The 25,794-nt window shown below is 39.4% G+C and overlaps 1 protein-coding gene across 5 annotated transcripts; it reads left to right on the top strand.

The window, feature by feature from the left end:
* The first annotated feature begins 251 nt into the window (after nucleotides 1-251).
* LOC105061493 (zinc finger CCCH domain-containing protein 18) lies at nucleotides 252-8,667 on the top strand. Of its 5 annotated transcripts, none has more exons than XM_010945554.4 (8): nucleotides 252-484; nucleotides 1,627-2,578; nucleotides 2,882-3,049; nucleotides 3,139-3,318; nucleotides 6,891-6,967; nucleotides 7,095-7,262; nucleotides 7,331-7,469; nucleotides 8,017-8,667. In XM_010945554.4, the coding sequence occupies exons 1-8, from the start codon at nucleotides 463-465 to the stop codon at nucleotides 8,087-8,089; spliced, it is 1,779 nt and encodes a 592-aa protein (XP_010943856.1). In that variant the 5' UTR covers nucleotides 252-462; the 3' UTR covers nucleotides 8,090-8,667. The 5 variants fall into 5 exon arrangements, with proteins under 5 accessions (XP_010943856.1, XP_019701655.1, XP_019701653.1 ...); XM_019846094.3 differs by having other exon boundaries at nucleotides 253-484; nucleotides 7,352-7,469; XM_073249617.1 differs by lacking the exon at nucleotides 252-484 and adding an exon at nucleotides 518-699.
* The last annotated feature ends 17,127 nt before the right edge of the window (nucleotides 8,668-25,794 follow it).

The following is a 25,794-nucleotide window of genomic DNA, read 5'->3' on the forward strand; positions in this document are numbered from 1 at the left end:
ATTATTTTTTTATTTATTTTTAATAATTAAAATTTAAATTTTTTTTTGTTAACAGTACAATCAGGGATGAAGAGACAAACGTAGTGGAAAAACTCTGGTATAATAGAGATCTGTAAGTCTCTAGATTTTTTCATAACCCGTTACCGTCAATTCCTCCTCTCCAGCCGGTTGAACCGGTTACCCACCAAATTATCCTCAGCCCATTTCTCTCAAAGGGGAGACCACAACAAAAAAAAAAAACATGCGTTGTTATTTGAGAAATAATTTAGTGATATTTTAGTCATTTTGAATTGAAATCGACATGGCAAATTTAGCTTGAAATTAAATTTAGCTCTGAAATTTTATGGGAGGACAAAAAAATCCAACCTGTATGCCATTAACAAGCAGAAGAAAAGAAATGTTAAGAAGGAAGGTTTCGGGTGTCAGAGTTTTAACGTCTCTTCTCTCATCCTTAATGTCCTGATGCTGGCAATGGGTAGAGGAGGTACATTTCTAAAACCCCTCACATAATTTTCCTTCATACTATTTGCATTTCTTATGATGTAGATTCTCTAACATAATGATGTTTTTTCGTTTCTATACACTCAAAAATCATTCTTTTGTTATGGATCTTTTGTCATTATCTTTATATTATGCTTAAGCTTTTTAAGCTTTTATGATGGTGAAGAAAGGTTGAGGTTGGAGGAGTGTAGTTATGAGGTAAAATATCCGTTTGGATTGATTTCTTTTTTCTTTTTTTTTGGGTAAAGGCGTTTGGATTGGTTATGTTATGCATATTTGTGATGTTTATTTTCTAGATTGCAAAGGCATTGCTTAAAGTAGTGCTTGGAATCTCTTTTTTTACGTGGTCGTACGAAAAATTAGTTTATAGGAAGTGGATTTGTTGCAGAATTGTAGCTTTTTATTTTTTTGGTTGATTCTTCTCTTCATTGTTGACGAAAATAGTATTTTTGATGGATTTTGATTTCGACTTTGTCCAGAGTCTTTTGGTTGTAGATTTATATTCTGTCCATCTTTTTCACTTAAAAAGTACAATCTCTCCTTCTCTCTCTCTCTGCGCTCCCCCCCTCCTCCTCCTCCTCGTCCTTGTTCTTTATCTTCTTCGTGTTCTTCTTCCTTGTGAGAGGGGTTGTTTCGGGGTTCAAAGTGGCTGGTAAGGAAATCTCTCCTCAAATAGTAATATCGTTGTTACTGAATCAGTTTCAAGATTTGAATTTGAATATGGGTTTTCTATTTTATTTCTATGAGTTTTGATCTTTGTTCTTCAATTTTACTCAATAATTTGTGGTTAGAATAGGCTTTTTTTTTTTTCTTTTTGGGGGTGGGGGGGATATGACTTTGGTCAGGGAATATAGCCAAGAGTTAGTGCTATTTTTGACTTCTGGATTTTTCAATTACTAGAGCAGGTGTTACCAAAAAATATTACTAGAAAAGATAGTGTAGTAAGTAGGAAGATTTAGATTCTTTCATCTTTTCCTGGAGTTGTCAACAATTATGGAATTTTCAGAATTTCTTTCATGTATTATTCTTTCCTGCTATGGTTTCTAGTTATATGACATGATGGATTTACAAAAGAGTTGTTTAAACTTGGATTTTTCACTTAAATTTCTTTCTTTTATCATGCAGAGGCTAAGTGTTGTGATATGGATTTCTCTGAATTGACAAAGATCATCTCCAGTAGAATTCAAAAACTTGAGCCAGACAATGCCATTAAGATCATGGGATGCATCCTCCTGAAGGAACCTGGGGAGCAAGAAATGGTACAGTTAGCAATTGGCCATGAGAACATTTTGCTATCCAAAATAAATGATGCCAAGGCCATGCTCAGAATGCTATCGCCCAAGAACTCTGCTTTGGCTCAAATCCAATCCATACCTGACATCTCCCACCAGCCCGGTTCGTACCCTCCTTCCGGGTCATGCCCCTTCTCCTCCCCTGCCAGCTTTCATGTTCCCGCTCCCTATTGGGATCCTCAGCTTGCTTCCGATCAGCATTATCCAATGCACAACTTAAATTTTTGCCCACCAACATATACGGATTCAGTCGGGGATGAGTACTCCCTTCATAACAAACCCCAATTCTTGGGCATGGATGAGCAATTGGACACTGTGAACCCCACGGGCAGTTACTACCATGCAGATGCTGCCTTGGGTGGTGGGATGACTGGTAGGACCAGCAGGAGATCACAGAGCCTCTCGGAGTTACCTATCAGGCCTTGCCATTACTACATCAAGGGTTTCTGCAAGCATGGAGTGAACTGCAGGTACCCTCACAGCCTGTCCTACCTGGATGGCTATGCACAGTTATTTGGCCCTGGCATGAATGAATTGCCAAATGAAGATCATGGATTCACAGCTGGGACACTTGAGAAGCTAGAAATGGAGATCATAGAGCTCTTGAGGTCAAAGAGGGGGAGTCCTGTTTCTATTGCCTCATTGCCTATGCTGTATTATGAGAAGTATGGAAGAAATCTTCGGGCTGAGGGGTACCTCACTGAGAGCCAGTGGCATGGGAAGGCTGGTTTCAGCTTGACAAAGTTGCTTGCCCGCTTGAAGAACAGCATCCAGCTCATAGACAGGTATCTATATATGTACTTGTATGGAAGTTCCTCCATGTTTCCCTGTTTAATGTGCTCACCGAATTCTTCCTAATAAGGGCTGCATTAAGCTAGTTTAATTCTGTAAACTGAGTGCTAGTTGTTAAAGATGTGATACAATTTTGAACATCTGCAAACTTAGTGGCAGTAGTTGTTGCTCTCTCAGATTGCTATCCACTTCAATTGACAAAATGAACTAGCACAGAACTTATAGGCTTGGCATTGGGCTTTATCCACTTATTCTTCTATTTATCTTTCTCCTTTCCATGTATCTTTGAATAACAGACCACATGGGCAACATTCGGTAGTACTAGCAGAAGATGCCCACAGATATATAGTATGCAGGAACGAGAGAAGTGATCCAGGTGTAACAGCTGCAAGTTCTCATCAGATATATCTTACATTCCCAGCAGAGAGCACATTTACTGAGGAAGATGTTGCCAACTATTTTAGGTTACCAAACATCAGCCAAATCATACCTAAAAAGATTTGTCGGTGCATTTTCCTTGATATTGATGCCTTTGTTCATTGTTATTTACCAGAATCTTTGGCCCAGTTCGTGATGTGAGGATTCCAAGCCAAGAAAAGCAAATGTTTGGGTTTGTCAGCTTCCATTATGCACAGACTGTTAATGATATTTTGATGAAGCAGAATCCCCATTTTATTTGTAATTCTCGTGTCCTGGTAAAGCCATATAGGGAAAAATCGAGGAACATTGACAGGTAATTTACTTCTCTTTAGCATGTCTATTGCTTGTCTTGCAGCCTGTTTTAGTTGGTAACTGAATGTTAGAAGGATTGGTTTTATTCAATATTTGCTCTGATCTCTCCACTACTGTCATTCTGAGTTAGAATTTTTTGTTCTTGTTTATTGTAATCAAAAGCAATTTGAGTACTATTGCTGATGTTTTGAATCTGAAGGTACCGATGATTAAACAGCCAATTTCAACCATCAGATTTTGTGCTAAATATATTTTTTCGATATTTCCATTGACATCTCATACAAGGAAGCTTTTTTTTTTTTTCAAGAAGCTTTTTTCTTATCTCTATTAGGAATCCCCATTTTGTTTGTTATTCTTGTGTTCTGGTTAAGTTATATATGGAAAAATTGAGGACATTGATATGTTTTCTCTTTGGCGTGTCTGTCAATTGTCTTATGATCCATTCTAGTTGGCAACTAAACTTTAGCAGGATTATTATCATCCATATGTGGCTTGATCTCTCCACCATTGTCATTCTGAATTAAAACCTATTGTTATCATTTAGGGGGTGTTTGGTTGGAATAATTAAGGCCTGGAATGGGAATTGGAATAGATGACTCCCATTCCTATTGTTTGGTTGAGAGGAATCCCATTCCGATTCCTATTCCAAAGAGGAATGGAAATGATCCATTCCTTGAGCACCCAAATCCGGACTTGTCTCAATGGATTCAAAATCTCATTCTCGTGGAATGAGATGGAAAAAAAAAATCATTCAGGTTCCCATGATGGTGGTCGTGGTGAGCATGGAAGCGGGGATCATCAGCGGCAGCGGTGCCCGGACAGTCGGAGAACTTGAAGGGCGCGGAGATCTGGTGGAGGAGGCAGCGGTCGGCTGGGAGCGGCGATCGAGAGGAGGCGGCGGTGGTGCCCGAATGGCCGGAGAACTTGAAGGGCGCAAAGATCTGGTGGAGGAGGCAGCGGTCGGTTGGGAGTGGCGACCGAGAGGAGGCGGCGGTGGCAGAGGATTTCCCCTTGGCCGGAATGGATGGAGGCGAGGGAGTCTTAGTCGGAGGAGGGAGGAGGAAAGCTCAGATCTTTAAGGGGAGGAGGTAGTCGTGGCTGGTGAGATCGTACTTCTCGATGAGGTTGGCGAGGTCCTCATCGGAGGTGATGGAGATCAGGACGTCGAGGTCCTCCGTTGACCGCAAGGGAACTTGTAGGGGGCCAGGATGCGGGTGTCGGGGCAGGGAGGGAGGTGGGAGGGGGGAAGGGTTTGTGCGGAGCCGATCATCGTCTTTGGGGAAAGAAATGGCGGGGGGGGGGGAGGAGGAGAAGGAAGAGGAGGGGGGGAGGGGCTTCGGCCATTTGGTTTGGTTTGTGCGGAGCCAATCATCATCTTTGGGAAAAGAAATGGCAGGGGGGTGGGGAAGGAGGAGAAGGAAGGGAAGGAGGGGGGAGGGAGTTCGGCCATTTGGTTTATATTATTTTAATTTTGATATATTAAATTTTAATATTATATAATTATGATATATTAAATATAATATGAAATAAATCAATTACTATTGCATGTATAATCATCATAATTTTTTTATAAAGTAATATTTTTACAGTAAAATAATATTTACTATCTATATTTTTTAATGATAAATTTTTTTAAAAAATTTAAAAATATTATTATTATGTTTAATTTTTATTTAATATTAATTTTTAAAATAGTTAATTTTAAAAAATTTTAGTTAAGAATAAAAATAAAAATTTGAGTTGACTCCGATTCCAATCTTAGTATGAACCAAACAACAATAGTGAGAATCATCCATTCCAATTCCGATCACGAGCCAAATGTTTCGGGAGATTTGGCCATTCCGATTTCGATTCCAAACCATTCCGATTTCATTCCCATTCTAATTCCGGTTACGAACCAAATGTCCCCTTAGGGGGTGTTTGGTTTCCGACCGGAATCAGAATGGGAATGAAAATCGGAATGGCTTGGAATTGGAATCGGAATGGTCAAATCTCCCGAAGCGTTTGGTTCGTGATCGGAATCGGAATCGAAATTGGAAGGAAAAATTGAATTCATAGAGGAGAGTAGGGATTGAGTTCTATATAGATTGAGCCATTCCCATTCCACCTAGGAATCGGAATCGGACTCCTCCCAACCAAACGGTTGGAATGGGAGTCACCCATTCTGATTCCGATTCCGGACCTCCACTCTTCCCAACCAAACACCCCCTACTGTAATCTGCTGCTGAATAATTTGAGTGGCATTGCCAATGTTATGAATCTGAAAGTATATATGATTAACCAGCCAATTTGAACTATCAGATTATTTGCTGAAATGTATCTCAACCGACATCTAGGATCATTTTTTGTATCTCAACCGACTTCTAGGATCATTTTTTTTTCAATATTTCTACTAGGATCTCATTTGCAGAAGTTTTTTTCCCAATATATACAGAATGATTATTGTTTATACTTTATACATGCAAATTTACATGCTAGATCCTGCATGATGTAAATACCAGAGAATATGCATTGAGAAACTGGGAAAGTATTGTTTCCAACTCCTCAAAACATCTACTCTGCATAATTGTTTCCATTTTTCCTGTGAAGCATACTTTTCTGCTGTATATGAGAATTCAGGATCAGTTTGAAATTGCAACTGAAATGATAATTTGCAAAATATTGAAATTAAATATCTTTCAATTAGAAGCACTGAGGGAAAGTATCTAAAACATATAAACAGGAAAAAGAATTCTCGTGTATGATTTTGATTTTAATTTGTGCATGCTTACCATGAAACATGAGAGACATCTGAATTTCTGAAAGATTTAAAGTATAACATGCTTTGTCCTCATCTTCATGACTAAATTCATAATTTAGCTAAAAAATTCTGGAGCAGTTTCGGAGTTGTCCAAAAATGGAGGATTATGGCACTGTTGGAGATTTGAAAACATCTATTTGTTCTTATTCAATATTACTGCAATTTCTAGATTATGGTGCACCATTGAAGGCTGCATGTTGTGATTCTTACAACTCATGTTCACTATAGGATGGAATCAAGTACTAATAAATAGAAAATTTACAATACTAATCATCTAAAAAATCAGCATTGAGAAAGAATATATTGTACAGGTTTTGTACAGGAAATTTTAATTTGAGAATGAAACACAGGAAAATTTTGGGTGGAAATTCCTTTCTATTGTTTGTTTCATTGATATCAACTTGGCTGGCCAAAAATGATGTGACCTGCAATCTAGCTCACTAGAAATTGGAGAGCAGGACCATAATTAAATAACAATATACACAGACACTATGCATGTTTTTGCAAGGAACCTGAAATTTTTTTGTCTCGTGGTTGTCAGTGCTTCTTCATTATGATTGTAGTTGATATTGCATTAAAGTTTCTTCCATCCTATGGATGCATTATGATTGAGTTTGCTAATTTACACGGACTTATGACTTTATAAAACAACATGCAGTTTGACGAATGTTTGGCTCATCTACCCATACTGGTTTTCCAAAGTTGATGCTTGGTTCTATTTCTTCTGATTGTACTTTTTCCTCATCATGATATGAAACATTCTTGCATTGCAGAACCTATATGGAGAAAATCAAACCTAAAACGTATCATCGTTCTCAATATCTTAAAATGGATCCTAATCTTCATGCAGGTAAGTCAGCATTTTCAACTTTAAGTCATGATTCATATTATTTTGTTCTGTAAAAGATGATGTTTATCTTTGTACATTATTCCATCCTAACTTCTTTGTAATTTTATATGATGCCTCTTGCCTTCAGTTCCAAGAGAATCAGATAGCTCGAGGATGCTTAAAAGCAAGTTAATTGAGCAGGAAATGATATTTGAACTCGAGAGAAAATGTCTCTTTGAGTTGAACTTAGCATCTAAGCCACTAACTTGGCAACCTTATTTCAGTTATGACATGGAAGGATTTAAAGTTACAGAAGGTTTGACAGTTTAATCTTGAGAGATGTCATTATCCTGGTTCTGATATTTGTCCTACACTAATTTGTAGAGCTTTGTGCTGATTGTTCAGATTCCAATGAGTTCCCTTTGATAGATCATTTTAGCCATACCCTTGATGCTCTTAATAATGTTTCAACAAGTGATGACAAAGCTAGGCAAACAAGTGACAGTTACAGTGACCAGGAGAGGTAAGCCATATGCACAAGATAACTATATAGCTAAATAATATGTGAATATTATTTTCCATAAAACATTATTATCATTGGTCATGTGGTAAGCTTTACTATGTCCATAATATTCATTCAATCTGTGTATCTTCCCTTCCAAAATAAATGGTAGAACGAGTAGAACTCTTCCTGCTTATGCTTACCCTGAATTACTCTCTTTATTGATCACTAAGGACATTTCTTGATGCATGTCTTGATAGTCTATTTTTCATTTATATTGTAATTTGAAATTGCATGTTTTTGGGTTCATATTCTAAGGATTGGGGGAAGAATCCTTAAAATGCTGAATTGTGTGTATCTTTGTTGAGGTAATTTTGAAAATTTACAATCACTCTGTGCCCTAACAATTTCGAGGTTATCTGTAATGGCTCGGCATCTGCTAAAATTTTAGTGAAATATTAAATATATCAAATTTATGTGAAAAGAATTGTTTCAGTTTTCAAGGTTCCAATAATTGACTTGCTTTCATGCACACAAGCATCTAACTAGGTTTTTCTTTGGCATGCAGTGGCCAAATTGAGCTCCCAGAGAGTCCTTTTTCTTGTCCACCAGTAGGAAGCAGCATCTCTGCAGTCATATAGATATCCAGAGAAGAAGACAGAAGAATATAGATAGATTGCTCCATTTCATACTTCAACACAGCAGTTTTCAAAACCTAAACTCTACAGATCAGTGAGATGTTGATGAATTTTATACCGATAACCAAAAGATCAGTCGCTTCATTTTAATTTCATGGGAGAAGGTTACAAAATTGATACAAGCACATGGAATTGGAAAAGGTCTACACTCATTGTAGATAGTGGAGCATAACTTCATTGATGATCATTGAAGAGAAAGGACTAGTTGTTCAGTAGAGGAAGAGGACAGCATGAATACAAGGTGTTGGGTTCATTATTCAGAGGCAGTTCTTCATGACATTTTGAACAGGAGGTGATATATGACAGGGGCTATTGCAAATTGCAGTGGATATCTCAATTTTGCAAGTAAGGATCTGGCTAACAGTGCTAGGAAATAATGAGGGCATCATATTGAAATAGATCATATAGTATCAGTGATGTTTTGTTGATGGTGGGGTTGGATCTGATACTTGTTTAATCATGTCTTTTAACAAAACAAAGGACCCATTATTGTGAATATATTTCTTCTTAGTTATTGCTCTTGCGGCTCCATTTTTACATGAGAACTTTATATCTTGCCATCTATAAAAAAATATTGCAGAAATCTAGTGCTCATGGAGTTACCACTAAGTAGCCTTCCTCATCTGTGCCATTAGTGTGCTGTGGCCTAAAGCAAGTTCAAGATCACAAGCTGCTTGTACTGTTGTGTATCATTTTGGTTGGCTCACCATTGTACCGGTCCCTGCTAGTGGCTAGCTGGAATAATGGATGTGAAAATGGATTAATACAACCTCCATCATGGATATCTGATGTAGCCCTAGAAAAAGTAATGAACTTCATTTAACCCAAAATGTGATATGGATGGAACGTTACATGGATCCTTGTTGAGTACAATCTGCACTAGTTGACCAAATCATTTAGTCTGATCTTTTATTTATTTGTCCCAATTTTTTCTTTAGTTTTGGTTCCTCTTTATAGTCCTGATAAAGACTAATGGCACTTTAAGCTGAGGAAAGTGTAAAGGAAAATAAAAATCGATCTCATCCATCTTGTAGTAACTATGGACTACACTATTAAGTGATGAAGTTCATATGCTTTTTGTGAACCAACATCATTATCTATGATCTACCCAAAAAAATATTGTATAATTATTTGGGGAAAAAAGTGAGGCTTAAGTATCGAATGTTATCAACATCTTATAATATCTATGGAGCCACAACACCTCGTCTTCAATAGTCACCTTATCAAATATCTTAAAAATCCCACGGCCTCTGAGGTATGTTGATAATTTTCTCATAAACCTTAGGACAGTGATGGGATGTTTCTGATGACAAAGTTGTGGATTAGTTGTAAGTGCTTGCAGGATGAGCCGTGTTCATTCTTCTGCCAAATCAGATGAACCTACACACAATAACATGGAAAGAAGTATCAGTTAGTTTGATAAACTCAGGGTTGCCTTGGTGGCTATACCCCTCTACTTAGCAACCAAAAGTTCTGAATTCTTATCATGGTGCATTTCCAACCATGAGGATTGTGACATGGGTGAATCTCGCTATTTGTCTCACAGGGAAGTATCATCTAGCATTTCAATTCATGTTTATAATTATTTAGTAAGCCATTTCACATGAAAATAATTTGGATGGCAATGTATTACAATCACAATTACTTCCCCAATAGTAGATTGGGTGGTCAATGATATATCTAGCATCAATCCCACTATTTCTATTTGTAGATGAAGTGATACATGAAGGTTTGTCAGATGTTATCTATTAAGAAATTGGGGTGAAGAGTGTAATAATGTAAAATCTTTCAATTTCAAATATCTATTGCCACTTCCCATTTACCTTTTTTTTTTTTAAGGATTAAAAGGGGCCACAATCCCTTCTTCAACATTATACCCACCTCATCACTTGACAACTAACTTCAATTCAGATCAAACACACCTTCTTATTCAAGTGGTAAGGAATGATACCACCCGAGCAAGCATTCTGTCATTGCCCCATAAATTTTTTGTATGACTGGTCATGATTAAATTTATTTTACAAATATGATAGATGTTGTTTTATAGCCATTTTGTGTGCATATTTTTGTTGTTGCTACTTTTTGAATTTAAACCTTTATAGTTGCTTGATTGGAATGCATGGTGATTATCAAAATTTCAAGTAATTTTTGTGAAACTATCCAATCAAATGGTCTCTTGCTTGATAAGTAATGGGAACAGCAAGCCAACCAATCGGCTTAATCCAACAAACTTTTTTGTAGATACTTTTTAAGTTGGTGGTTTGCAAGGCAGTGGTGTCAAGGAAAAGGTAGCCACTGTACCAAAAAAGAAAAAAAGAAAAAAAAAATGGAAAAGATAGACACTGGCCTATTGATAGATAATTTAGGCGATGGTCATAGGACTCACCTAGCGTCTTCTCCTCTTGGGCCCACCTTTTCCCAAAAGCTTGCTCTCTAAAGCACTTCTCTTTTATTTATTTATTTATTTATTTTTGTGTTTGAAAGATGGCAACTATTCTGCTAGTATATGTACAACCACTAGAATCTAAGTTCAAAAATCCCTAAAATATCATTTCCGAGAAGTCGATAATATAAGAAGCCATTCAATTTACTGCATTATTTGCCTTTTATAGACATGCTTAAATCGAAAAGTAGTGAGGGATAAAGTAAGCCTCCAGATATCCAGTAGAACTGTTGCCTGGCTAAATATCCATGAGAACATAGATTTAGTCACCTTCCATGATTATATTTGTTGCTCTCAACATGGAGATGGCATGTCCCATGCAGCCTATAAATTTGCCAAAGTTAACATAATATGAACGAGATGACATCCTTTTATGGCCGTAAAAGTTGACCTGCAATTCTTGATCACAAACCCGCAGCCATTCTCCTTTACCGCGTATCAAAGTTAACCTTGAGGAAATAAAGGGTTGGGAGCTCCAAGGTTAAAAAGGTTACTTAAGAAGATGCAGAACCTATGAAGAGAGAGTATGATATCCCAATCCATAAACCAAGAAACAACATGGATCTTAAAGCATGAAAAAAATAAAAAAAAAAAGAGAGTGTTATGTCCCAAATTCAGAATATTACACGGCCATACTACCGATGGATACAGCCTACGATAACACAAAGCCAGTCATCATAATCAACTAAAATCTTTCTGTTGGTGCAAAAATCCGCTTGCGCCGGAAAAGCTGGAGTCGAAGAAGTCACGGTCGCCGCCGGGACCTGCAAAAGAAGTCTAAACCGGAGATGGGGTTGCTCCGGCAAGACCCTCCGATGCTCAAGTCAGTTCTCTGCCTCAACAAGAATGGAGTGCTCGAACGAAAATTTTAGCAGAGTTTCTAGGTAAAAACGAGAGCTTATGGAATAACGTATCTGGGGTTCCCCTTTTATAGACGGAGGGGGCAACAAATTGATAGCGACGTCTGTAACCGTCTGGTCATGGGCCGCCCAGAGTCAGGAGGAATTTATTGCGGAGGGTAGTGGAGCGGGATCGTGGTTATCGCCGTGGCTCGCCACGTGGAATCAATTACGGGGAGTGGAGCGGCGTCCGCTGTCGTGACTCATCAGGAAGTGGTGGAATCGCACAGAATCCGCCGCATGGAGTGGAGCAGAATCGTGGCTGTTAATACGGCCTGTCAGGGAGTAACGAAGCTACGCAGGGTCCGCCGCAGGGAGTGGAGCAGTGTTGTCCGTTACTGTGGCCTGTCAGGGGGTCCAGACTTGTCGGTCGAAGTTGGGTTGGAGTCGGTAGCGAGGTCCGGTACCCGTAGGAGTTTGGGCGAGGTCTTCCCGCAGTCGGAATAGAAGACGGAGTCTGATTCTCGTAGAAGTCCGGACGCAGTCTACTTGCAGTTGGGGTCGTAGGCGGAGTCCGGCTCCCGTAGGAGTCCGGGCGGAGTCTTCCAGCAGTAGAAGTTGTGGACGGAGCCCGACTCCCGTAGGAGTCCGGGCGGAGTCTTCCTTGCAGTAGAAGTTGTGGACGGAGCCCGGCTCCCGTAGGAGTCCGGGCGGAGTCTTCCTTGCAGTAGAAGTTGTGGACGGAGCCCGACTCCCGTAGGAGTCTGGGTGGAGTCTTCCTTGTAGTAGAAGTGGTGGACGGAGCCCAGCTCCCGTAGGAGTCCGGGTGGAGTCTTCCTTGCAGTAGAAGTTGTGGACGGAGCCCGGCTCCCGTAGGAGTCCGAGCGGAGTCTTCCTTACAGTAGAAGTTGTGGATGGAGCCCGGCTCCCGTAGGAGTCCGGGTGGAGTCTTTCTTGTAGCAGAAGTTATGGACGGAGCCCGGCTCCCGTAGGAGTCCGGGCGGAGTCTTCCTTGCAGTAGAAGTTGTGGACGGAGCCCGGCTCCCCTAGGAGTCCGGGCAGAGTCTTCCTTGCAGCAGAAGTTGCGGACGGAACGACGGGAGTTTACCAACAGTAGTCGAAAGTCGGAAGAGACTTGCGAGGGTCGATCCCGCCAAGAACTTCGACCGAGGGTATTTTATACCCAACACCAGTCCCCCCACTTTCGAGTTTGAATTTCGAATGAAGGAAGTACAGAGAGGTTGTCACAGCCGAAGTTCTCCCCTTGACGTCCGTGCGCAACCGTCCTCGGATATGTCGGCATTTAATGCACGCATGCCAGAGCCCTTTTTCCGATTAGGGTGACCCGAAGAGTCTTTTCGAAACTCCCACCGGGATGTGATCCCAAGCATCGCGCCATGAAAGTTTGCGAATAGTCAACCCTCGGTAGCGGCTAGTGGGACACGCGGGACACGTGGTGAGCACCGGTTGGTCTAGGGACACTCGCCACCATAATTGCGCTAAGATCCGCTGCCTATTTAAACCCCCCACCCTTCCTTCGGGGGCTTTACTTCGCCTGAAGGACGACACCTTTCTTTCATCTGAGAGCTTAGCTACTCAGCCACTCCATCGGTGCCCCTGCCAACTCCGAGCGTCCTCCACACCGGTCTTTGCCGTCTCTCTGCCGTCTCCAGCCCTCCGATTCCTCTCTAAGGGGTTCCCCCGCCAGGGCCTCCACCCCGGAGGCCATCCTCAAGAGGATGCCACGGGCTTGGAGGAGGGCAAGGAGGAGAACAGCAGTCTGCGAGTTCTCCGGTCATCGAGCGGCCGTTGAAGGTTCCCGTCGCTTCAAAAGGGGCTCGGGGGAGGATTCCTTCAACAACAGGGGTTTAATAACGGGGGCCACCAGTGAAGGCATTCTGCCTGAGAATTTCGGAGTAGCAAGATGGGGTGACACCGGTCAAGAGGGCAGAGCTGTCGTCACAAGCTGTGGTGGGATCCTTGATGTCGTCGGGGCCGAGGGACCAGAAGCGGTCGACGCCGACGGTGGGGCAGTAAAACTTGTTGCAGGGACGGTAGAAGTAGCGCATGCCGACCTTGCCGGAACACTTAGGATGGTGGTTGTCATGGAGCATTCGGTGATGGCGATATCTCTGGCGCCATTGCTGCCTCCGGGGTAACTCCGATTTTTTTTGAAACAGGTCTTCGTCGCCGCTGCCGTTGCCCTTACTGCCCCCTGGAATCTATCCCATCCTTTTCCCCCTAGGGTTGGGATTTCAGAGGTGGAGCGGAACAAGGCGGGGGTGAGAGCCGATAGGCTTGTCACACGCACTGAAAAATACGGCTGGGAAGGACAGAAACGGGAAGAGAAGTTTGCAGCTTGAAGTGGCCTTCGGTGTATCCCTTCCAAGCCATGTGCTCGAGCTCTGTAATAATGTATTCTTTTTCGGCCCTCCGGGTCTTGTAACGTACATCTTGTTAGTCAAAAAATGAGGAGGTGATTTTGTTACCTTGTCCGTACTTTGCATCGAATCGTTGTCTGCCGAACTTTTTCTTTGCCATTGTTATTGTTGTATTCCCTTCCCCTCCTCTCCTTTTTTTTTTCTTTTGGAATTTTTCCTTCGCTTTTGGGGAGGCTACGGGAGTTCGGCTCCCGTAGGCGAAGTCGGGGCGTAGTTCGGCTCCCGTGGGAGTCCGGGCGGAGTCTTCCTGCAATTAAAGTCAGGTGCGATGTCCGACTCCCGTAGGAGTCTGGACAGAGCTTTCCAGCAGTTGAAGTTGGTGACGGAGCCCGGCTCCCGTAGGAGTCCGGGTGGAGTCTTATTGCGAGGGGGCTGCTGGGGAAAGTCCCCCCCTTTTTCTCTTCTGGTCTTCGAACGATCGGACTTTTAATTGACGCCGGGACGAGGTTCTTCTCCCATTCCTGTCGTAACAGGTTTCAGCTCTGGTTAGGATGAGGTCCTCCTCTGTCTCTAGCGCAGCCGTGGACGTACATATGGGCGTTGCTGGGCCCTTCCCAACTTTCGACCTAAAGAGAGCCGGGCCTTCGACTTTGCTCGAGTTAGGGCAAGGTTCTCCTTCTGTCCCTGACAGGGCTGTGGGGGTGCGTGTTGCCCAGCTATGCAACCCAAGAGGGGGGGTGAATTGGGTTTCTAAAATTTTAGGCTTAACTAATGACTTATGAAAAATGTTCGTCAATAGCTAAATGAATGAGGAGAATAAACTTAATTCAAGATTAATTGCCAAAAGCAAGAATGCAAGGAAATAATGAAGAGTTAAAGAGAAGCAATTATGCACACCACAAACAAAAGAATTTATAGTGGTTCGGTGCCAACCTTGCACCTATATCCACTCCCCAACTCCTACTTGGGAATTTCAATCCACTAATCTTGTATTCAACCCGAATACAAATATCGGAAACTCTGACTCTAGCTATCCCAAGCTAGTCCACTTGTTTCTCGAGTACAAGCCAACCCAATACACTCCGATTCTAGGTTCGGATCAACATTCCCTTGTTTTGGAACCCTTCCAAAACAAAACCAAACACTCAAACTGAGTATAACAATTTATAGCACACTTAAGCACAAAGAAAAGCTCCTTCAACGAGCGAATATAACTTTAAATACACTTTACTTAAAAGAAGAAGCCCCTTTTTGGATTTCCTCAAGGTAGATGGAGACTTGATTGAGCGCTTGAGGAGTTGGTAAGATTGGATTGATGGCTTCTTGAAAGCTTTAAATGAGCTCTTGATTAGGCCTGAAAAGTTGGCTTGAGAAACCCTTTTTCAAATTCTCTCTTTTGAATGCTCTTGAATGCTCTCTTGAATGCTTTTCTTTACTCTTTCAACATCTTTTTTGTTTCCCACCTTTTGAATCCTTTTATAGCTTTAAGAAATAGAGGAAAATATTCTAGGCTGAAAAAGAGCCGTTAGACCACATTAAATGAGTATTAAAAGCACTTAAAATGGGTTAAAAACTAGCCGTTGCGGAGAAATCCCATCACAGGGGTCGACTCATGGGTCGACTCATGCCTGGGGGTCGACTCATGGGTCGACCTCTGTGGAAGAATATCAGAAAACAGGGTTCTGTAATTTTTGGCCTAAAACTGCAGGGGTCGACTCATGGGTCGACTCATGCCTCAGGGGTCGACTCATGGGTCGACTCACAGGTTGTGCCAAGCCAAAAATTCTGCGTGCCAAACAGCTCATTGTGCCATGAGTTGACTCATGGGTCGACTCATGACTTTCAAACATGCATAACTTTCAAAATATAAGTCTAAAAATAATGAAATTTTCACCAATGGATCACAAATCTTTTGTTCTATCATTTAATACTTTCAAATCAGGGTTTCGGTAAAATTACGATTTTATCCCTGAAGAGCAATAGGTCTTTTTCAAATGAAAATTATTAGTACCCCTTCAACTGCTTTGTAATCATCAAAATCAATCTAAGGAGCAACAATCTCCTCCTTTTTGATGATGATAAAATACTTGAACAAAAGCATCTACGTGAATCATGAATTTCAAAAGGATGCATTATAAGTGCATTAGCTTGAAAAGAAGATTGATTCTTTTGGCATGTGATACAAGTGCTCATTTGCATAAATAGTTTGCCCATTGCTTAATGATTTGAAAATTTGCTCATTTGATTATGTGATTTTGGTGTTAGAGTAGAAAATTTGTTTTTGTTATCAGAGCAGGTTGTATCTTGAAAATTTGCTCATTCTCATTTGATTATCTAGTTTTAGTATCAGAGCAAGTTTAATAATTAAGTGTACCAATGCATGTCTAAGTATATCAGAGCATGTCAAATTTTAAGATGTATCAGAGCAAGTTAAATTTTAAAGCATATCAGAGCATGTTTAAGGAGTAATTTTAAAGGTTGCTCATTTGCATTGCACTTAGCAATTTACTCATTGTATTTTTGAGTCATTTAATAATTTTACTTTTGATATTATTCTTTAATTTCTCCCCAATTCATTCATTTTATTTTTAAGTCTTTTAATAATTTATAATTTTGCTTTTGATATGTTTCTTTTTCTTTAATTTCTTCCCCTTTTTGACATCATCAAACATTGTCAGCTCTCCCTCTTTCTCTGAAAATATTTTCTCTTTAGTGTTTCTTCAAACTTCTTGTGCTAATCATTAATGTTTGCTCCCCCTGAATACAGCAATCATTAACCAAAATATGCCATAGATTACCATAGATATGAATTATCAACAAAGAGAAGATATATAATCAAGAGATGATTGACATCATAACAAAGAGTAGATATATAATTAAAAGATAATTGAAACCATAGTTGTTTCAATACATATTTCATAACATAAAAGTCAGCTAGCTAATGTCATTACATGGCCCAAAATACAGATCCTAGAAAGAACAAGAGACTAACACCTAGGATCTAGTAAAGCTCATGACTAGATGGATCGGAGTCATCAGAGATAGGGTGAGGAGATGATGGATCTCGACCAAGAGCACGTCCTCTACCCCGTCTGCCTCTGTCACGAGTGGAGGTGCTGGCACGAGCAGGTGAGCGAGATGAACTAAAAGGCTGAGAACGTTGAGAGGCCAAAGACTGGACTGAAAGAGTGAGTCTAATGAAATCAAGAACGTTCAGTGCTCTCGAAACAGACTGAAGCAGAGCAGTGAACTGAGTAGATGCATGCTCACTCGAGCCTCTGATCTCTCTCCTCAATAACTCATAACCACCTTCCAATGTACCTCTGAGCCTGCTCGCCTCTGCAGTAAGGTCTGTGACCTCAATAGTGCTCTCCTGTGGCTGAGGATGGGCCAAAGCTAAGACTTGCCCCTGCAAGTCAAGAACTCTCCCAGTCAGTCTCCAAATGCTGTCATCGAGCTGCTGAATCCGAATAGACTGATCTGAGATCAACTGAAATATAATGGAGATATGGGGAATCAAGGTCTGATCAGATGAATCTAATGAAGTGGATCCCGATGCAAATGTAGAAGTGCTCCACTGTCGAGAAAGCAAGGAAGCCACATGCTGAGAAATCTGCTCGATCTGATCATCAGCCAATCTGAACTCTGAAGGAGGTGCTCTGCTGTCTGGCTGCTGAACTGGTGTGTACCTCCTGGTGAACTCTGAAGGGCCAGCCTCTGGGTCTGAAACAAACTGGATATCTGGAGATGCTGCCCTGAAGTCATGGAGAGGAGATGAGGGACCTTCTTCCTCAGCTCTATCTTCTACTCTATCCTCAGCTCTCTCCTCAGAACCCTTGATCCAACCACCATCAGTTTTAGTAAATCCCATGCGGTGCAGAGTGTGTTGGTTGATGGTGTCTGCGTGAGAAAGCTTAGCAGATGCCTCCCCCTCAAAACTGACTCCAAATCTCCTGAAAACTAGTGTGAGAGCCATACCAAAAGGCAGATGTGCCTTGGATCTGTTCAGTGTCTCTCTTATGGCCTCAATCATTAAAGCAGGGAGGTTTAATGGGGTTTGAGTGATCATATGAAGCATTATACAAATATCTCGGCCAGAAAGGAGGTCATGCCTACCACTCCTTGGGAAGAAAAGCTTTGTCACTAATTGATGTAAGATCCTCATTTCAATTGACAAAATTTTGACTTCCAATTTATTCAAACTTCCCGAGTAGGTTTCTCCTAGAATTACATTGATCCCCTCTTCCTTCACTGGGAGTTCCATGTAAGAATATCCCTCACAGGGCAAATGTAGTATCTCTCCCAAAATAATAGGATCCAGACAGATATCAACTCCCTTAACTGTAGAAGTTACTGTTCCATTGCCATAATGCAGATTTTGATAAAATTCTCTAACCAGGTCTACAAAAGTAACTTCCTTGAGAGAGCAGTAAAAACCCCAACCCTGATTTTTTATCTTTGTCCCAAAGGAGAAACCTTCTTTTTTAAAGAATATAAAATCCATATTCTTGCCGGTTTCAACCTTCCTATCAGATAGAGGGATTTTGCTAGGGCTAAGGGGAGACTGAGAGGGACCTTGAGCTGACACTGAAGTCGGAATGGGAGCAGTGGAGGACTGAGCAGCTTGTCTTTTTCTGCGGATGCTTTCTTCCAGCTCACGGACTGATTTTCTTCTTTGAGGGAGCTTCATCTTTGGGGCCATTCTCACCACAACAGCAGGCAGGGAGACTAGGAGGATCAAAAGGATGAGTAGAAGGAGGGTTACAAGAGGATGGAAAGGGATTTTGGCGGAGAGAAGAGGCGGTTTTGAGAAGAACGGTGGAGGCTAGGGCACGCTCCAACCGCTTCAATCAAGGGAGAAAGATGTGAGAAGCTCCTTTCTCAAGAGGTGATTTGAGGTGGAGAGGAGAAGGGAGAATGCTTTAGGGCTAAATCCTTGGTTTTGGAGAGAGTGAGGATGAGGACGATGAGTGTTGGAGGGAGGAAGACGAAGAGAATAGAGGGTCGGCTCATGAACAGGTTTTAAGACAAAATGGAATGAGCCCGTGGGATGTTGGCCGAAAATTACAAGTTTGCCAATGGGTCGACCCTAGGGGGTCGACTCATGAATCACAAAAATTCAGAAAAAATATGAATAAATTCCGAAAAAATTTAGAATTTTGGGAGAAGGAAATATGCTCAATGACAGGTTGTGAGAATGATAAACTTGAGCTTTTAGGACCAAGAGAGATGATGAAAATTGATCTCAAATCGATTCCTTGAAAATGGAGAAACACTTAGGCATAAGGATCAAGAATTCCTAGATTTCTCCTAATTTCACAGAATCTATCATCGCTAAGGGCCTTTGTAAAGATATCTGCTAATTGATTTTCAGTGCAAACATATTCAAGAGTTATATCTTTGTTTTGACCATGTTCTCTTATAAAATGATGTCTTATTTCAATATGCTTAGACCTTGAATGTTGAATTGGATTTCTAGTTAGATTTATGGCACTTGTGTTGTCACATCTTATGGGTGTTTCATTAAATTTGATTTCAAAGTCTTTGAGTTGTTGCTTAATCCACAAGATTTGAGCACAACAACTTCCGACTGCAATGTATTCGGCCTCAGCCGTAGACAGTGCTACCGAATTTTGTTTCTTGCTAAACCAGGAGATTAGGTTAACTCCAAAAAATTGGCAAGTTCCACTTGTGCTTTTTCTATCTAATCTACATCCAGCAAAATCAGCATCTGAATATCCTAATAAATCAATTTGTGAATCTTTAGAGTACCATAATCCTAGAGTTTGAGTACCATTCAAGTATCTAAGGATTCTTTTAACAGCATTCAAATGAGATTCTTTAGGATTAGATTGAAATCTAGCACACAAACAAACACTAAACATGATATCAGGCCTACTTGCAGTTAAATATAATAGAGAGCCAATCATACCTCTATAGTATTTTAAGTCTACACATTTACCTTCATCATCCTTGTCAAGCTTACATGAGGGGCTCATGGGTGTGCCAATTGGTTTGGAGTTCTCCATTCCAAATCTTTTGAGTAGTTCCTTGGTGTACTTGCTTTGGATGATGGAGATTCCCTCTTTTGTTTGTTTGATTTGGAGTCCGAAGAAGAAGGTAAGTTCTCCCATCATGCTCATCTCGAACTCTCCCTGCATGAGCTTAGCAAAGTCTTGACAAAGAGATTTATTAGTAGACCCAAAAATTATGTCATCAACATAAATTTGTATTACTAATATATCATTTTGATTTCTTTTAATAAAGAGGGTTGTGTCTACATTACCTCTTGAAAAACCATTATTTAGCAAAAATTTGCTTAGCCTATCATACCAAGCCCTAGGTGCTTGTTTTAATCCATATAAAGTTTTATTTAATTTAAAAACATGATTAGGAAGAGCATGATTTTCAAATCCCGGGGGTTGTTTTACATAGACTTCTTCAGCAATATATCCATTTAAAAAAATACTTTTGACATCCATTTGAAATAATTTGAATTTCATAAAGCAAGCATATGCAAGTAGAAGTCTAATGGCTTCCAATCTAGCAACAGGTGCAAAGGTCTCATCAAAATCAATTTCTTCTTCTTGATTATAATCTTTAGCAATCAATCTTGCTTTATTTCTTATTACATTACCATATTCATCTAATTTGTTCCTAAAGACCCATTTTGTGCCAATTATTGAATAATTTTTAGGTCTTGATACTAAAGTCCATACATTATTTCTTTCAAATTGATTAAGTTCCTCTTGCATTGCATTAATCCAATTATGATCATTTTCAGCTTCTTCAATAGTTTTTGGTTCAAGATGAGATACAAAAGCATAATGATTAAATATATCTCTAAGTGAAGAACGAGTTTTTACCCCATGCATAGGATCACCAATAATTAACTCCTTAGGGTGATTGTGAACATACCTCCATTCTTTGGGTAAGTCATTTGTACCTTGAGGTTGTTCTTGAATTTCTTCACCTCTCTCATCCTGTTTGTCTTCTTGTTTCTCATCCTCTTGAGTTGTTGAATCTTTCAGAGTGATCTCCTTCATTCCTTCTATTAGAGGATCTGCATCATCAACACCCTCATTCTTCCTTGAAGGAAGATCGTTAGATTCATCAAAAACAACATGTATGGACTCCTCTACTACTAAAGTTTTTTTGTTAAAAACTCTAAAAGCTTTACTAGTGGAGGAGTAACCAAGAAAGATTACTTCATCTGATTTTGCATCAAATTTACCAAGTCTTTCTTTACCATTATTTAACACAAAACATCGGCTACCAAAAATATGCAATATTTGGTTTTCTTTCTTTTCAAAGTTCATAGGGGGTTTTCTTTAAAATTTATCTAATCAAAGCATGATTTAAAATGTAATATGCTGTGTTAATTACTTCCGTCCAAAAATATCTTGGAAGGTTGCTTTCACAAAGCATGGTACGGGCCATTTCTTCTAAGGTTCTGTTTTTTCTTTCAACTACCTCATTTTGTTGGGGTGTCCTAGGAGCAGAGAAGTTATGGCCAATTCCATTTTCATCACAAAAGTTTTCAAAGTCTTGATTTTCAAATTCAGTTCCATGATCGCTTCGAATATTTTGAATTGAAAATCTTTTTTTATTTGTGACTTTTCGATAAAATTTAATGAAAATATGAAAAGTTTCATCTTTGTGTGCTAAAAAGAAAATCCAAGTAAAACGAGAGTAATCATCTATAATTACAAAACCATATCATTTTTCTCCTAGACTAGTGGTTCTAGTTGGTCCAAATAAGTCCATATGCAAAAGCTCTAAAGGTCTAGAAGTTGAAATAATATTTTTGGATTTAAATGAAACTCTTGTTTGTTTACCTAGTTGACATGCATCACAAATTCTATCTTTTTCAAAATTCAGTTTAGGCAAGCCAAGAACTAATTCTTTCTTAATTAATTTTGAAAGAGAATGCATGCTAATGTGTGCAAGTCTACGATGCCAAAGCCAACTAGTCTCATTAACTTTAGCATTCAAGGATACTAGGCATTGCATGTTTATTTTGACTAAATCATTTAAATCTACCATATAAACATTGCCATGTCTATGTCCAATAAATTTAATGCCATCGTTAATAGGACTAGTTACAATGCAAACAGATGATTCAAAAATAACTTTATACCCTTTATCACAAAATTGACTAATGCTTAGTAAATTATGCTTTAAACCATTAACTAGCAAAATATTTTCAATATATTTGGAGGGAGTGATACCAATGTTACCTATACCGATGATCTTTCCTTTGCCATTATCTCCAAAGGTGACCATCCCTCCATCCTTAGCATCAAGCATGATGAATTGTGATTCATCACCAGTCATGTGTCTCGAGCATCCACTGTCAAGATACCATTTTCTGTTTTCTCCTTGGGATGCTAGACACACCTGCAAGCAAAAGTCAAGTTTTTATTTTAGGTACCCAAGCTTTCTTGGGTCCTTTTTGGTTAGTCATAATGGTTCCTTTTGAAACCCAAATTTTCTTTATAGTTGAGTTTGCAAACTTGTTAGAGAAGCAAGTGTATGACTTATGTCCTACTCTACCACATTTGAAGCAAGTAATGTTAGAAGACTTGTTACTTAAAGAGTTTACATAAATATTTTTCAGATATTTTTGTTTCTTCAAAGGGTTATAGCCAAGTCCAGCCTTATCATATACGGCTTTTTGATTATCAAGAATCATATTGAGTTTATTTGAACTTAAGGTGAACTTTTCTACTATTGGTTGAAGCTTGGCAATTTCATTCTTTAAACTTTGATTTTCTTGAAGCAAGGTGGATTTTTCAATTGAAAAGTTTTCAGCTTGTTTCAATAAAGATTGATTTTTTAATTTTAGCTCTTTGTTCTTCATCCCTAGTTTCTTTAATTCATCAACTAAATCATAGAATGCTTCATGTAATTCTTCAAATGTAAAGTCACTAGGGGTTTCAGAAATTACCTCATTTTCGTGTGCCATAAGGCACAGGTTGGCTTGTTCGGTTGAGGTTTCCTCATCGGAGCTTGAGTCATCACTCGCACTCCATGTGGCCATCATGGCCTTCTTCTTGAACTTCTTGGGACCTTTCTTCAGTTGTGGATATTTGGATTTGAAGTGTCCCGACTTCTTGCACTCGTAGCAGATAAGGGGTTGGTCTTTCTCTTTTTCTTTGCTTTGTTCCCCTTTTGTGAATGGCCTCTTCCTCATCCCCTGTTTCCTTTTTCTCAAAAATTTCTTGAATCTTCAGGTGATGAGTGCCATCTCTTCATCCTATTCTTCATCTTCAATGTCATCAGTTCTTCATCTGGTGGAGCTGTGGATTTGAGGGCAATGGTTCTTTTCTTTTTGACTTCTTCCTCTTGATGTTGCTTCATGCTTAGCTCATGAGTCATCAAAGATCCAAAAAGCTCTTCTAGAGGTAGAGTGTTCAAGTCCTTGGCTTCTTGGATGGCAGTCACTTTGGCTTCCCAAGTTCTTGGTAAGGACCTGAGAATCTTTCTTACAAGCTCACTGTTAGTATAGGACTTACCAAGACTCTTAAACCATTAATAATATCAGTAAAGTGAGTAAATATTTTAGTAATGGACTCATCATGCTCCATTTTAAACAATTCATATTTATGCACAAGCATGTTTATTTTAGACTCTTTTACTTGATTGGTTCCTTCATGGGTTACTTCTAACCTATCTCATATTTCTTTAGCAGATGAGCAAGTAGAAATGCGATTAAATTCGTTTGCATCAAGAGCACAATAAAGAACATTCATTACTTTAGCATTTAATTGGGCCATCTTCTTATCAACCTCATCCCATTCTTTCTCGAGTTTGGTTGATTCCTCACCATCTATAATTTAGTGGGTGTGTGAGGACCGTTCACTATGATACTCCACATATCATAGTCGAGTGTTTGTATGAATATTTTCATCCGAGCTTTCCAATAGGTGTAATTAGACCCATTGAAAAGTGGAGGTCGGTTGGTGGATTGCCCCTCGGCTAGAGAAGTACCGACGTGGGTTGCCATAGATCTTTGGCTCTTTGATTGTTTAGATCAAAGAAGGGCTAGAGCACCGGGCTTTGATACCACTTGTTGCCCAGCTATGCAACCCAAGAGGGGGGGGGGGTGAATTGGTTTCTAAAATTTTAGGCTTAAACTAATGACTTATGAAAAATATTCGTCAATAGCTAAATGAATGAGGAGAATAAACTTAATTCAAGATTAATTGCCAAAAGTAAAAATGCAAGGAAATAATGAAGAGTTAAAGAGAAGCAATTATGCACACCACAAACAAAAGGATTTATAGTGGTTCGGTGCCAACCTTGCACCTACATCCACTCCCCAAGCTCCTACTTGGGAATTTCAATCCACTAATCTTGTATTCAACCCGAATACAAACGTCGAAAACTCTGACTCTAGCTATCCCAAGCTAGTCCACTTATTTCTCGGGTACAAGCCAACCCAATACACTCCGATTCTAGGTTCGGATCAATCTTTCCTTGTTTTGGAACCCTTCCAAAACAAAACCAAATACTCAAACTGAGTATAACAATTTATAGCACACTTAAGCACAAAGAAAAGCTCCTTCAATGAGCGAATATAACTTTAAATATACTTTACTTAAAAGAAGAAGCCCCTTTTTGGATTTTCTCAAGGTGGATGGAGACTTGATTGAGCGCTTGAGGAGTTGGTAAGCTTGGATTGATGGCTTCTTGAAAGCTTTAAATGAGCTCTTGATTAGGCCTGAAAAGTTAGCTTGAGAAACCCTTTTTCAAATTCTCTCTTTTGAATGCTCTTGAATGCTCTTCTTTACTCTTTCAACATCTTTTTTGTTTCCCACCTTTTGAATCATTTTATAGCTTTAAGAAATAGAGGAAAACATTCTAGGCTGAAAAAGAGCCGTTAGACTACATTAAATGAGCATTAAAAGTACTTAAAATGGATTAAAAACTAGCCGTTGCGGAGAAATCCCATCACAGGGGTCGACTCATGGGTCGACTCATGCCTGGGGGTCGACTCATGGGTCGACCTCTGTGGAAGAATACCAGAAAATAGGGTTCTGTAATTTTTGACCTAAAACTGTAGGGGTCGACTCATGCCTCAGGGGTCGACTCATGGGTCGACTCACAGGTTGTGCCAAGCCAAAAATTTTGCGTGCCAAACAGCTCATTGTGCCATGAGTGACTCATGGGTCGACTCATGATTTCAAACATGCATAACTTTCAAAATACAAGTCCAAAAATAATGAAATTTTTGCCAATGATCACAAATCTTTTGTTCTACATTTGATACTATTAAATCAGGGTTTTGGTAAAATTATGATTTTGCCCCTGAAGAGCAAAAGACTTTTTCAAATAAAATTATTAGTACCCCTTCAACTGCTTTGTAATCATCAAAATCAATCTAGGAGCAACAATCTCCCCTTTTTGATGATGACAAATACTTGAACAAAAGCATCTATGTGAATCATGAATTTCAAAAGGATGCATTATAAGTGCATTAGCTTGAAAAGAAGATTGATTCTTTTGGCATGTGATACAAATGCTCATATTGCATAAATAGTTTGCCCATTTGCTTAAAGATTTGAAAATTTGCTCATTGGATTATGTGATTTTGGTGTTAGAGTAAAAATTTATTTTTGTTATCAGAGCAAGTTGTATCTTGAAAATTTGCTCATTCTCATTTGATTATTTAGTTTTAGTATCAGAGCAAAAATAATTAAGTGTACCAATGCATGTCTAAGTTAATATCAGAGCATGTCAAATTTAAGATGTATCAGAGCAAGTTAAATTTTAAAGCATATCAGAGCATGTTTAAGGGTAATTTTAAAGGTTGCTCATTTGCATTGTACTTAGCAATTTACTCATTGTATTTTAAGTCATTTAATAATTTTGCTTTGATATTGTTCTTTAATTTTCCCAATTCATTCATTTTATTTTCAAGTCTTTTAATAATTTATAATTTTGCTTTTGATATTTTCTTTTTCTTTAATTTCTCCCTTT

Source organism: Elaeis guineensis, chromosome 15, assembly GCF_000442705.2.
Source record: "Elaeis guineensis isolate ETL-2024a chromosome 15, EG11, whole genome shotgun sequence".
Classification (NCBI taxonomy): Eukaryota; Viridiplantae; Streptophyta; class Magnoliopsida; order Arecales; family Arecaceae; genus Elaeis; species Elaeis guineensis.

Bases quoted from the DNA above. Each gene is read 5' to 3' on its own strand.
- LOC105061493 (XM_010945554.4), top strand. From the start codon at position 463: ATGCTGGCAATGGGTAGAGGAG. The intron at 485-1,626 runs GTACATTTCTAA...TTTATCATGCAG, and splicing joins GCTGGCAATGGGTAGAGGAG to AGGCTAAGTGTTGTGATATG. The intron at 3,319-6,890 runs GTAATTTACTTC...CTTGCATTGCAG, and splicing joins AAATCGAGGAACATTGACAG to AACCTATATGGAGAAAATCA.